This window comes from Melopsittacus undulatus, chromosome 8 (assembly GCF_012275295.1).
Source record: "Melopsittacus undulatus isolate bMelUnd1 chromosome 8, bMelUnd1.mat.Z, whole genome shotgun sequence".
NCBI classification, from domain to species: Eukaryota; Metazoa; Chordata; class Aves; order Psittaciformes; family Psittaculidae; genus Melopsittacus; species Melopsittacus undulatus.
In genome coordinates this window covers 54,178,224-54,192,037 of record NC_047534.1, presented here as the reverse complement: position 1 = coordinate 54,192,037, position 13,814 = coordinate 54,178,224, and the positions used below count along the sequence as shown (strand labels likewise).

Genomic DNA, 13,814 nt, shown 5'->3' with positions numbered 1-13,814 from the left:
CACTGGAATTAACTCCCCAGGGAAAAGAGGATATCTTTAACACAGTAACACAACTTGGTATAATGCTTTACAAGAGACAGTTTTTTTAATCACATGAAGATTTACCATAGCTCCAGACATCACTCTGATGGGTAAACTTCCTGTAGTGTATGCACTCCAGAGCCATCCATTTAATTGGCATCTATGGAAACACAAGAGAAATGTAATCTTAAGAATACAATATTAAAACAATACAGAGGGATCCTGTACGTAGACATCAGCTTTCTTCCTGCTTCTTTTTTCAACTGCAAGCTGAAAGAAAACCAGCACTATCCAGCAGAGGAAATGGTAGTTCCTGTCCTCTAGAATGGGGCTTTGCCTCATAAAACATACAGACAGGAGAAACACAAACCAGTTATCCACAGAATTTCTTATACCACCCAAAATGTACTGATTCAGATGTAGTGGAACAACTCACTTTTTCATCATACCTGTGTAAAGATGGGACCAACACAAAAATTACATCTAATTCCCCTAAATCTAAAGAGCAGCAGAGAAAGTGGAACACAGAAGCTCTTCTGCCTCAGCAGTTTGCAAACCCAGACACTGTTATCTCAATTGCTCTCTAATGAGGCTAGTTAATAACACAGCGTTCATAATACTTTGCAGTCCACGTAATCATCATCAGGGTAAACAGGCAATGGGGAGAATTTACAGTGCTTCATTTCTAACTCCTAATATTCGGTAGGAACTCAGCCCTCCCAGTTCTCCATGTCATTACTGCAGCAAGTGAAGTTGCTCATGGAAGAAGTCCCAGGTTAGCCTCTGGCTATGAATCACTCTTGGGAAGAACTCATCTCTCCTGACAGAGAAGTGTGTGTAGGCAAACACAAAGCTAGGTTTGGCATAAGGGTCTGCCCTTTTGAGTTTGTGTTAAAATGAGATTCATGTTTCCTATTCCCAAGCTGTGCCTGTGAGGAACAGTCTTGCAGTCCATTAATTTCTAATGGACAGAAACCTGACAGCTTTTTACCTGGCATGGACTTGTACAGGTTGCCTCTAATTTGGAACTATGGAAAATGTACTGTAATAAACCAAAGAGATATGTAAGTGCGCACATAATCCGAACAGATGGTGGGTGTAAAAGCAGAGGATGTGTCTTCATTCAAACCTTTATGAAAATACCTTCCATGAAGTTGACTAATGAACATAACCTATACAGTTCTGGCAAAAATAGCACTCTTTAATAAAGTTTGGCTTAGCATTTGCAAAGACAGTTCATCCTCCTCCACTGAACTATGCAGAAGTATATCGCTTTGATTCCCATTAAATTCAACTGGGTCATTCCAAATATGAACAACTGATGAAGAAGCAAAGCTGCACCATTCATCATGGAATAACTCAGACTGGAAGTGATCTTAGGAGATCTTTGGTCCAACCTCAGGCTTACAGCAGGTTCAACTACGTGATCAGATGGAGTTACTCAGGGTTTTAGCCAGTCTGCACTTGAAAAGCTCCAAGCATGAAACTACACCACCTCTATGGGCAACCTGATCAACCACTTTGTCATCCCACAGTGAAAAAGCTTTTCCTTTTATCCAATCTGAATCTGCCTTAGTGTGCTCTCAATACAACTTGAAGATGCAAACATTGTCCGGATTTCACAGGATGAAATTCACAGTTTCTCTGAACTGGCAAATGATACATCTTATATGCAGATCCTGCTCCAGAACTTCCAGCATAGTGACTGACCTCACAAATCTAAGACACCACCTAACAGCTGGTTTGCAAGGACCTTACTGGGGAAGAAATAGGAAACAGCAGTGACTCTTTCCAAGCTCTTCACCTCATAGACTGAAATGCCAACGTAATCCATGCAACAACATGCCCCATCCAGGGCAGCAGCCACACAAAGGCAGCGGCCCATCCAGGAGGAAAGTACATACTTACAGCAGCTGTTTGTCCTAGCCAAGGGCAGAAGTCAGCACAGAAAAACACAGACAGCAAGCAGCCATAAAGCAAACTGAACATTTAGGAAAGAAATGACAGGAGAGGCAGAATCCCTTGGGATTTTATGACAGGTTGAAATGGGGAATTTCAAGACATTAAGGGAGCTGCCAGCAGCAGTATGTACTTACAGCCTCTACTTACAGCCTTCTGAATTCTATAATGCATTAATCTGAAGGCATTAGAAATGAGGTGAGGCACTATATGGATGCTGTGCAGTGTGCTCAAAAGCAGTATGAGAAAATGCCTGGTTTCAAATTATCCTCAAGCTAGCTTTTTAGTGGCCTGGTATTCAGCTTGGTATTGGAGACTTGGATAAAAGAAATAGCATACATAGGCTTTTCCAGTGTGATAGAAGAGGTTGGTCTTTGCTGAGCATACGTATACTCTCATATGCTACAAATACAGGCACATTATGTGGTCTCAGTTTTTGTTTTCTGGGAAAACAAAATGCCTGGGAAAATGGAACTGCAAGTTACTGAGGTCCATACTGACCACAGAAAGGGGCTTGGCAGGAATGTCCTAGAACATCCGTCACTCATTGAACTGACTTCAGAAGTCTTCAAAGCAAGACTGAAAATGGAGCACATGAACAAAACCTAATTCTGAGTGTTAAAACTGTTCAGGCAATTATATTTTGGCACCTGGATAAGCTCACTGAGCAAAAAAAGAGCAGCTTTTATATGCGCTGTCACAACACAGTTGTTCTAGCAGACCGGGCTTTGCTAAGTCACTGACAGACTTTCTTACACAGATAATAGCCCCATAGGGATACACTGCCCTAAAGAGTAACTTCAGGAGGTTTGTCACAGTGTGATACATTTAATTCCAGACAGGATCAGTACTCACCTTCCCTCCATCAGCATTGTACTCCTTTTCATCCCCTTCCAAAAGTCTGGCCAAGCCGAAGTCAGTGATCTTCACATGGTTTGGTGATTTCACCAAGACATTACGAGCTGCCAAGTCGCGATGGACAAGTCTCCTCTCTTCCAGGTACATCATTCCCTGATGGACAAAGAACAGTGAAATAATCTTAATGAGTCTTACATGATTTTTTAGAACTCCTTTTCACTGGTGACATGTAAAATGTCTGGTTCCCTTACTAGTATTCACAGTAAGTTCAATGCTGCCCTTGCTCTGAGCAGGAGATGGGATTAGAAGCACTTCGGTTCCTTCCAGTGTGAACGACTCTATAAGATTCTGTAGTAATTGCCAAAGGGAAAAAAACAACAAACCCCCACACAGGTATCTGCTTTGCACCAGCAAGTTTAAAATCTGGAAATGTGAGACAAAGAAAACAAATATGACTGCCTTTATTTTCCAGACAGGAAATCTTAAGACCATAAAAAATCCTCAATTTAGGCAGAGCTCCACAGAAATTAGGCCAGACTGAGAAACAATCCCAGCTCTTCTACATTCCAGGCAAGTGTCTACAATTCAAGATGATTTTTCTTATCCACCTCCAAATGTTTTTAAGTTGGACACAGATTTTCACTACCCTCAGTGGACTCAAGGAAAACACTTCTTTATTCCAAGTTCTGCAGCCCACTAGCCTTCTCACTCGTTTAAAGTTTTGCATGTAGTGTTATAATAAGGCACTAGATCAATGGCCTTTTCTTTTCATGAGCATATATATTCTGTTAGAAGTACTTCTGTTAACAAGCCCATCCAGCTGCTTTTAAAGATAAGGTAACACATACTCAAACTGCCTGGGTTTAACCTTATTCTTACTCTGATGAGAGCCATTAACCATCAGTATGGAAGTTTACATGATGCCTTGTGATGCTGAGATGAACATCAAAGCTTGCACTTATTAATTATATGACACATGAAGGATAGTCAGGCAGGGTTACAAGCCTGTAATTTCATTAAAAGGCATTTATGACATTAACCATCATTGTAAGAATCTACAGATGAAATTACACACTTGATAATTACCCTTAAGGTATCTGTTAATATGTTACCTCTATATATTATAGATGGTAATTTTTTAAAAGTCATTGCTGAATACCAAAGAGATCATATTATCCCATAACACAGATGATAATTTGGAGAGTCACAGGGAGTGATTAAATAACCAGATTACTCAGTCTCATGGGCTGGATTTTATCCCCTTTCACAGCATAAGAAGCTCACATGTATGTATGTCTATGCATACCAGGACAGTGCATATGGGTAAGCCACCACTCATAGTCACTGGGATGGAATGTAGCCCTTTCTTGATAGAAAGTGGATGTCTTTACAGAAAGCACCAAGGGAAGCTCTGAACCACTATGGCTTTTAGGTGAAAAAAATCAGTGTAGAAACTGCCAAAAGGTTTGAAAATCTGTGGGAGAATATTTGGCATGAGCACTAGTTCACTGCTAATGTGGTAGGCTTTGCTGCAGTCAACATGAAGGTGGTTTGAAAGGGGACAGAGTGACTCTGGCATAAAGCAAATGGAATTCTTTGTTCAAAACACTGCTAGTTGAAGCAAACACACCCTCTTGGCAATTGCAAATCAATACTTGTAGCTGTAGAACATCAGAACTGTGAAGTCTTTGAAAGCATTTTACTTTTTACATCAAATTAAAACCTCTAGAAAAAGGATAAATAAGTCTCATAGCTCAAACTGTGAGTCACACAACAAATGCACCATGAAATCAGAGGCACCATGACTTAGCACAAGTGCCATCTGAAGAAATCCAACCAGAAAAAGACACCACAGTCAATAGCAATGACACTGTGTAATGGATGAAAAACAACCACAACAATCACCCTGTAAAATTCAGACACATTAAAAATTCATATAAATCCTGTTTCACATCTCTAACACTGAACCATAACCAGAAAGGTCTTCGAGGCAGTGTTAACACTGCTCTAAGAAATAGGTGGACTACAGCAATCTCCCAGTGCTCATGTCCCTCCCTTTCACCTGGGGGTCTTGCAGCGAGTCTACTGAGGTATCTGCCAGGTAGGTGCCAAACAACCTGTCTGGATATGCCTCAGAAAGCTGCTGAGGGAACACCATGTGCACGCTGTGTTGGGCTGAACAGTCTGCTCAGGCATATAGGGCTTTGCAGACTTTGTGAAGCCGCCTCTGGCCCACAGTAGTAACAGCCAGATTTACTGAACTTCAAGTGATTCCTTAAGGGTGGCTTCAGAGTGTGCTTTAAATATACAACACAGTCGTTTCTCACACATTTAAAATGATACGGGGTCTTTGCATTTCCTGAAAGTGCTGCCCTTGAAGTCAATTCTGCAGTCATGTGCAAACAGACAGGCACTCTTGTGCTTCCCTCAAATACTTCTATCCTGCAGCTCACAAACTCTTCTTCCACCTTCCATTGCATTAAGCACCTCTCTTCAGTCTTGCATCTTGCACTGCAGAAGAGCTCCTCCCTGAACAAAAGGTGTCAAGGTGCTGCTGACACTTCCTTTCTACTTAGGAAATAATCCCAAATTTTTAGAATGAACAGAACATCATAGATTTAACTTCCAATATCCTTGGTCAAAATTCTCAATACATCAGAATAAGGGAGGAGAAAAGAAAGGTCCAAATCTGTAAATAGATCTTTGTGGGCAGAATCTGATGAGGACACAAGAAACTAGAGGATTTGATAGGGGAATTTTGTTAGTATCAGAATACATTAGGCCTAAATAAAATCATTGGTTTTAATAGATTAATTTCCACCTATCAGCTCTAAAATGATACTAAGATATTACAGAATTTTTGGGCAGAAATGAAGAAATAGAATTTCCGTCTCATTAAAATCAAAGCAGATGACCTGTACCAAAGCCTTCTGTCTTTAGCTAATGATAGCAGGAATGGATGGCAATGGGTCCAGAAACATCCCTCACTGAAAGAGTTAACTAATCAAACCCTTAATCATGCCTTTTTGGTCTTATTTACCTTTTATATATATTTAATTTCCAAGCATTTTTTAAGCATGTAGGCTAACACTGCAGGATGTTTTGCTGTTTATTCTACTCATTCATTTCCACTCATTTACATCTTGTGTTATTATTTAATATCTTCTCAATAAGACTAAATTTTATTGAACCTAACCTCATATTCTTATGAACTAGAAAGAGTAATCACCAACCTGAATACTGCTCTTAACCAATATCACAGCTGGTTTTCTTTTCCATCCAGAAAGGGTAGAAATAGCTGCCTGTGTACTGCTGTACTTACAGTTTACTTCACCTCTGTCAAACAAGATTCTTGGGGCTTTTTCCCATCTGCATTCTCTGCAAAGCTGGAAACAACCTGTGCAGGTTTTACAGCTACAAAACCCTCTGCAGAACAATGATGTGCAGAAATGCAGATCCTCTTTGGAATACCCAGTGTAAACATGTTCCATTTTCCTGATACCATCTCAACAAGTTTTAAAGGTGGAAGGTGGAAATATAAGAGAAAAGGCATACATATGGATAAATTTTCAATAAATAATACAAACAGAATGAAACCAGTCTAAAAATGAGAATTCTATACCAGTCACTGCAGCAGCACTGTCTAAACATATCCTATGCTAAGAATCATCATTTGAAAGCATTTTTGAATGTGGCAAGAAAAGTGCTCTATGTTCATCTCCAATCTTTTTACATGACACAGAACGACAACTCCCCCCCCCCCCCACATTACACATCTGGTGCCATCAGCATCCAACAGGCTCACAATCAAATACCAATAGGGCAATTCATGAGAGTTACAAGACAAAACTACAAGTGACCCTAGACTGTGACAATGGAAAAAGATCTGTTTGCAAAAATTAAACTTGAAAGCCCAATCCAAAAGACACTATCCTGTGCCATTCGTGGTGTGATCTGTGAGGCTTGGGAAATGAAGTGCCCTTCAAGAATTCTCCAAGTTAGAGCTATGCAGATGCCATATAATTATCAAAGTATAAAATGGCCAGACAGCAAGAAGAAACTCCATACTTTAGTATATGCATTAGAACATCCACAACAGGGTGAGACTTTAATGCTGAAGCCACCAAGAGGAAAAAGTTCCAACATTAAGCCATTAATAACCAGTTGTCCCATTATCTCTGAGCCCAGATTAATCTCACACGAATACAAGAATCAGGCATGACCTACCTGTCACTGACACTTCCTCATCATAGTCACTACAGAGGTCTCCTCACAGAGAATGTCATTAGAAATGCAGTTACTTTTAGAATCCCTCAGAATAACATCACTCAGAATCAGTGCCTAATACTATTAAGAAGTCAAACAGCCACTGCAAACAGCTAGAACACAGATCAGTTGAGGAAATGCCTTTGGAACTTCAGAATGAGTAAGGAATACCATTTTATCCTTCACAACTGCGCCTCTTATCCTCACCAAGTACCGGGGTCATTGTACCTGTGCTATACAGAGCTTTACTTAGACATACATAGCAGTAAAATTGCCTGTAGCCTGGATCCCTCCTACTCGTGTGGTATGTAACTGTGACCATGTAAATTCTCCTTTCAGGAGCAGACACAGATGCCCTTGCCAGGCTTTGACCAGTGTTAAAGGTCTCTTATTCTTGCCTACAAAATTACTAACCTGACCTGCCCACATATTCATGCATTTCACACAATGCTTGCAACAGCACCAAGGAACCTAATAGCAATGCTGAGGGTAGAATAATAAACCAAGATGTCTTTGTCCAAAGAAGAGAGGTGGACAGGAAAGATGTAAATGGCCACAAGGAGCTTAACATCAGGAAAAATTTCCTGCCTGTCTCTTTTTGGCCTTGATAGTTTTCAGTGTAATAGCCAGTGTGAAAAGAGAATCAGCAGTTCCATTTAGCTGAGGTGAATCCTGCTCTCAACCCATCAGTTTACTCTCAGAGCTGGCTTAAAAATAACAGAAAACAAAAACTACCTTGTTGAATAGACTAAGTTAGTCATTAAGAGCTATAAAAGAGCAAAGTCCTTCCAAATTTTATTATGGAGTGTTTGTGACGTCTCTGCGACTGTGGACAGACAGATTTGGTATGGTCAGTTCAGGCATGGTCAGGTAGGCTCATGCCTCATCATGAGATAACATGTGCTGGCAACAAGCTGAAGTGAAACAGCAGAAGGGAGATTTGATGTCAACAAATCCATGGGAGGAGAGAAGACAGAGAGACGGGACAGCTTTCTAATCCTTTCAAATACTGAATTGCAGCAGAAAGTATCAAATTAGGTTCATAAAGTATTAGGACATTCAGAGCTGCAGACACCTAAAGGTGGGCTGGGGATGGAAATAAAAAACAGATTCTTCAGAAAAGCAAAATGAAGCTTTTCTGGAAAGTTATAGGTTTGTCCCCTGAGATCTCCTGCCTTTAAGACATGGTCATAATTTGCTGTTTTCTTACTTTACTACCAGTGATATTTTCTGCTGCTGTCATTTGTCTCCCAGTTCCTGAGGGCAGTTTCTGAGCACAGCCTCCATTTGTACAGCTCAGAGTGTAAGAGTTGCGTTCACTTTACTGGACTTTCCAGAGTCCCACCTCCTCACTGAGGATGCTTCTGTGTTTGTTTCATAGATGGTACCTGTCATTCAGGAATGCCCAACTCTTGGAATTGCATAAGCCTTGTCTGAAAGCTCTTTCCATTAGGTGCCTGTGTCTTATTCCCAGAAAAAAAAAGGTATTTATTACTCAGGACAGAATTTAAGGAGGTATGCAAGTCATTACATCTAAAGTCCCTTTGGGATAATTACCAGAGGTGAACTGAAGTGTGTTGAGTCACTAACTTAAGTATATACATATGTCTTTGCACAATGCAAGACATCATTTTGTCAAGGCAATTCATGTTAAAAAGAAAGCACAAAAACCTTCACCTGCCCCAGCAGAGAGCAGATAGTCTTCTTTTTTTCTCAGTATAACTTTTTGCTTTATTCTATAATAAACATTATCTCCCTAAACAGAGGGAATGTTGATGTTATCCCATGCAGAAATGAAGAGCAGCCTGGCTTCCACCCACCAAAGCCAGCACACATGGCAGACTCATCAAATGGGTATGAGAAGGAAGAAAAATTCAAGTCCAACTCAAATCTCACAGACATTTATCTCAAGCCTTGGAGACTGCCCTTTTTTTCATCCTAATAACTTGAGGCTAGCTTAATAACAGGAATCACTACAGAAAGCCTCAAATGATCATCTTTTCCCCCACTTACCCCATCGAAAAAGTGTAATTTTACCTGGGGCTAAATATGCTTTCAAGGAAAACGCAGTGCCCTTTGTTGTCAGGAGCAACCAGCATCATCTGAGTAGCTGTTACTCCAGAGATAGCTGTGGGAGGGAAAAAACTGACACTGCTCTGAAATACACTGACTCAGCTGCAGAGGTGTGATTTGTTATGTAGGTCTGCTTGGGATCTGGGACTGGAGGTCATCTGCACAGCTGAGGGAAAATGAAGGATGCTAACAGTGCGAAGCTGCCAGACTGAGGTGGGGACTCACACCTTGTGCTATGTACCATGTGAGCTGCCAAGGCTGTCTGAAAATGTCCAGAGCATTGCCAGCTCCACTAAAGCTGCATTTCTGCAGCCAGGACTGCATTACAACCCCAGACATTTAGGAGTTAATTTCCCATTTATATGGGGTAAGTTAATACCTCTCTCTGTTTGGTAAAGGGTAGACAAGGGAAAGCTTATGTGATACTAATGTATTTCTTCTTGACTAAGCACGTTCTCACTTGTGCTCCCCCACTCCAAAACCTGATTTATAGCATTGCTGAGCTATGGCCCAAGACATAAAATTAAAAATATGCTAAGGCATAACAGGTCAACACAGACTCAGAAAGCAAAAGGGAAGGGAAAGAGCCTATGAAGAGGTAAAATTTAGATGAGAAAATGCAGGTTACTCCAAACGGACAAAGTGATGCATAAAGGGAGAAAGAGTAGAAAGATGTGGAGAAGCAAGTTCATAAGCTTATGACATTTCAATACTTGACTGGACTGAGCAAACATTTTGATAGGCCCAGATCCACTGTAATCCTAAATCAAAATCTTCTAACCTCTAAAAAGGACAGACCTCTCTGGTTCAAGATTCTGAGGTTGTGGTGTTCTTAAAATGAAGCTCTCTACCCTGGGTGAGTGTTGAAGCTCCTCGGGCATCACCAGAAGGGGAGTTTGTTCCACTTGTGCGACTTGTCTACCTGGCTCCCTCAAATTATGCAGATATCTAGATTAGATTGTGCTGAACATAAAGAGTTTGTGAAGCACTGCATGTTCTTCTGATGATAGATGTTACACACACATATTAAGTATCATAAGCAATGAGATGCAAACCAGGTATTTCAATACTGCCCATACTGTATGTGCCTCCAAGTTCTGGTCTCACATGCAGTTACATCTGTGCAGCTGCTACATGGGCTGTTTAGGACATGAGAAAAATTCAGTTTATTCCTATGCATGACATTCCTGAGGGAGCTGAGGAGTTGTATCTGATCTCCATTTTGCAATTAACTCAAGACTATTGCCACAGTGCTTCCTGAAAACAGCTGGGTGCAGGTACTCTCCTATGCCATATTTAGTGCCTTTAGTGGGCAAACTGCCTTACATTGGTTGTGTTACCACTTCAGTTAGGCCAAGTGTCCCAGCTTCCTGGGCTGTGTGGACACAGGCTACATTAATCTCCTGCAGTACCTTTTCTCTACTCTCAAAGTGCTCAAAAGGACAAGGACTTTCTCCTGTAATCTCTGAAGAAAATCAAAGCTCAGTTGACAGTACTCTGCCCAAAGAGGTGAGAGACGTAATAAACATATCACCAGTAAGGACACTGTACCCTGAGTAGACAGAGCTTTGCAGTTCCTCTCATGCCCTCACTAGGCCAACACAGATGCTATGCACAAATATACATTGCAGCAGAAACACACCAAGAGACTTTCTGACCCTCTGATTACTGCACAGGACCAGGAACTTTATTAAAGTCAGGGCCTTGTGGTTAAAGATTCATCCCCAACACTCTTAGAGTACTTAGCATCTGATGCCTCCCTGCTAGTTCTGCAGTATCTGCTTCTCACAAGGCTTTCTGAAGGTCAGTGTGCAAATCAGTCAGGTGTTTTCAAGAGACTGTCCTTTGGGTGCATTGCCCCACATAGGAAGAGAAAAAAGCAAGACAGAAAGGTACTGATGGTGCCTGTATTAGAAAAAGACTGGTCAGACTCTGATTTCTGTTCCACTGCAGGGACACATTCCCAAGATATACCACAGGGCTTGGCGAGCCAGAATTTAACGCTTGCTGTGGCCACTAATGCTGACACAACTCACCTTTGTGCAGGAAGCACAGAAGTACTTGGCACCATTTTGGCTGCAACTGTAGCTATGTGTTGTCAATACCTTGTTCTGTAAAAGAAGTCTTTAAATAAGAACCAACTGCCTAAAGAACAAACTTATTACTGCAAAACTCTCCTTGCTGGGCAATAAACACTCATTGCAAAGTAACTACAGTTAAGAGGCTGGCAGGAACACAGCCCTTACAACAAAGACTGCGAATTACTGTTTCAAAAGCAAATCCTAGTAACTTGTGCTACACATGACAGCAGGAGGAACTGGAACTCCCTCTGATTTGGGGAGTGCTCAGAGACTTCAGGTTTCAGCTCCCAGTGGATCACATACTTGTGGAAAGTGTTTGATGCTTTTCAAAGTGGCAACCAAAGAGAGAGGTATTGGCGCATTAATGATTTGAAAGTGCTTTTTGAATGCTGTTCTTTTCTCTTAGATTGCTCCATCACCTTCCTCTGAAGAGGCTGACAGGCTAAATGTGTCCTATAAAGGAGCTCCCAGTGCAACTTTAACAGTGAAGCTGTGACCAGTGCTTTCTTAATATTCTGTAGTTATAAACTGCTCATGAAGGAAATAACTTGGCTTTCATGAAACAAAGCCTTTAGAGAAGCCTGTGCTCGGAGGGCCAGCAGCATACTAAACAAGAGGCCACCTTTCCTCCACCCCAGCCCCTGACCTCTTGCCAATACAATTACAATTGGGAGAGTACATTGTGCAGTGCATTCCCTCTCTCCAAGAAAGTGTATTTAAAATGGATTACTTCTGCTCCTTAGGCAGGCGATCAATAAAGATGTGGACTGCAATAAGTACAGAGGTGTCTGTGGGCTGCAGCACTTATCCTCTGTGTCTCTTCAGAAATTAATTAAAAATCAATGAAGTGTGCAGCCTATTAATAAGGAACCTCCACATTAACAGATACAAGCTCAGCCTTGCCTCAGGTTCAGAACAAATGCAGCCCCAGTGCAAACACATTAGACATTCTCCAGCACTTCAAACAATACCACAAGAACTGTGACCTTTCATGGCTATGCCCTGCATCCAGCTGAACTGCAATAGTCTCAACTTCATGCACCCTTAATAAATTCTATGCTATTTGTTTCAAGTTGGTTAAATGGGATGACTTGAGGTAAGCATTTACATGGTTATTGGGCCGGCTTTCTAGAAAACAGTCTTATGACAAAGCAAAATCACCACCATGAAGATGGGATGCAGCAAACATCTGACAGAGGCATCAGTGCACTTTGTAACTCGTGGAGGTTACTCTTGGGTTTTAGCAATAACTGACAAGTTCGCTTATCTGGCTTCTTCAACAACAACCTGAAGACTGAACTTTGCAACCTGATGAATGCTTAATTTCTGTGAAAGATGGTATTTGTCTAGGTTTAAAAGCAGCTGAGCAGGGGCTGGAGAAAGGCATTTTTCTTGCTGGTTTCTGTTGGTCAGGACCCTCATCCCTACTACCCTTCCACAGCCTAGTAGTTTTAACATGCAGTGCGCAGAATACAGAGCAGCTTTTAATACACCTAGAGCTGCCAGCCCAAGTGCAGGCTCCTTCTGAGTAAAGCACAGCACACAGCCATAGAAAGAGCTTTCCTCTGCCTTCCAGATGTTATTCTAACAAAACCCCCAATATATATTAATAAACATAGTAATATCATAACAAATATGTAATAAAGCAAGCTGTGGTTTAGAAGGAGAAAGTTAAAATGACTTGCCCAAGACCACTGTGCTGGTACAGAGGCAGGAGCTTCTCTGAGGTCTCAGGAATACCTAGTCCAATGCAATACTTAACCTTAGTTACAAACCCACCCTTTCTACACACTTTTCTTGGGAAATAAGTACTGACCCCGTAGCAGATACTAGTTTCCCACTGGAAGTGCACTGATAAACTGACATGTCGTGTACTTGATGCAAGGTTTTCCCAGTGTTCACCTTATGTTGCATATTATGGTAATAAAACCTGTGACGAAACAGGTCCTTACTGTATTCTGTGAACTTGACTGGTTTAGATAAGCCAGTAGTTTTGGACAGCTGAGTTTTTGTTCTCCCTTTCTCTTGGTGGGCAGTGCCACCAAGCATAAAGGGGCCGCAGTAATGGCTGAATACTACCTTGTGTATTCAGATGAAAGTCCTACAAGAAGAGCAGGCAGCATCCCTCTGCTTTACAAAAGCCAAAGAAATACACAGTTCCACTGACCTCCCTGAAATGCTTGAGACACAAAGTTTTTGACCTCAAGACACATGTTCCATAGGGCACTTTTGGTCCAATTTAAAGCCTTCAGCATTATGTGTGTTCACATTAAATTACACATGGATGGTTTTCTCAGCAGACAGCATGACTGGGGCTGAATTTCTGAGGTAGGCACCTTTACTTGAAAGATGCCCTTGAAGCACAACAGCTTTAGGCCTCAGTCTGACCACTTCAAATAAAATCCTTTCAGTGTAAATAGGAATACAACAGGACAATGGAAGCATTGCTCCTGGAAACCACTGCCTTCACAAGCTATTCCGCTGTCAGCGGCCTCTGCAGGAGAAAAGTGGAACAAGGGCATATATACACTCTCCTGCTCCTATTTTCCTCTCACG

At 41.4% G+C, this 13,814-nt stretch overlaps 1 protein-coding gene across 1 annotated transcript in view; it reads right to left on the bottom strand.

The window, feature by feature from the left end:
• The window catches only part of ERBB4 (erb-b2 receptor tyrosine kinase 4), a 596,557-nt gene that overhangs the window by 28,890 nt on the left and 553,853 nt on the right, over window positions 1-13,814 (bottom strand). The window contains exons 21-22 of the mRNA XM_034065367.1: window positions 2,836-2,991; window positions 106-181 (exon numbers count right to left, since the gene is read on the bottom strand). Coding sequence (XP_033921258.1) covers window positions 106-181; window positions 2,836-2,991 — 232 coding nt within the window. The remainder of the gene's footprint in view (window positions 1-105; window positions 182-2,835; window positions 2,992-13,814) is intronic.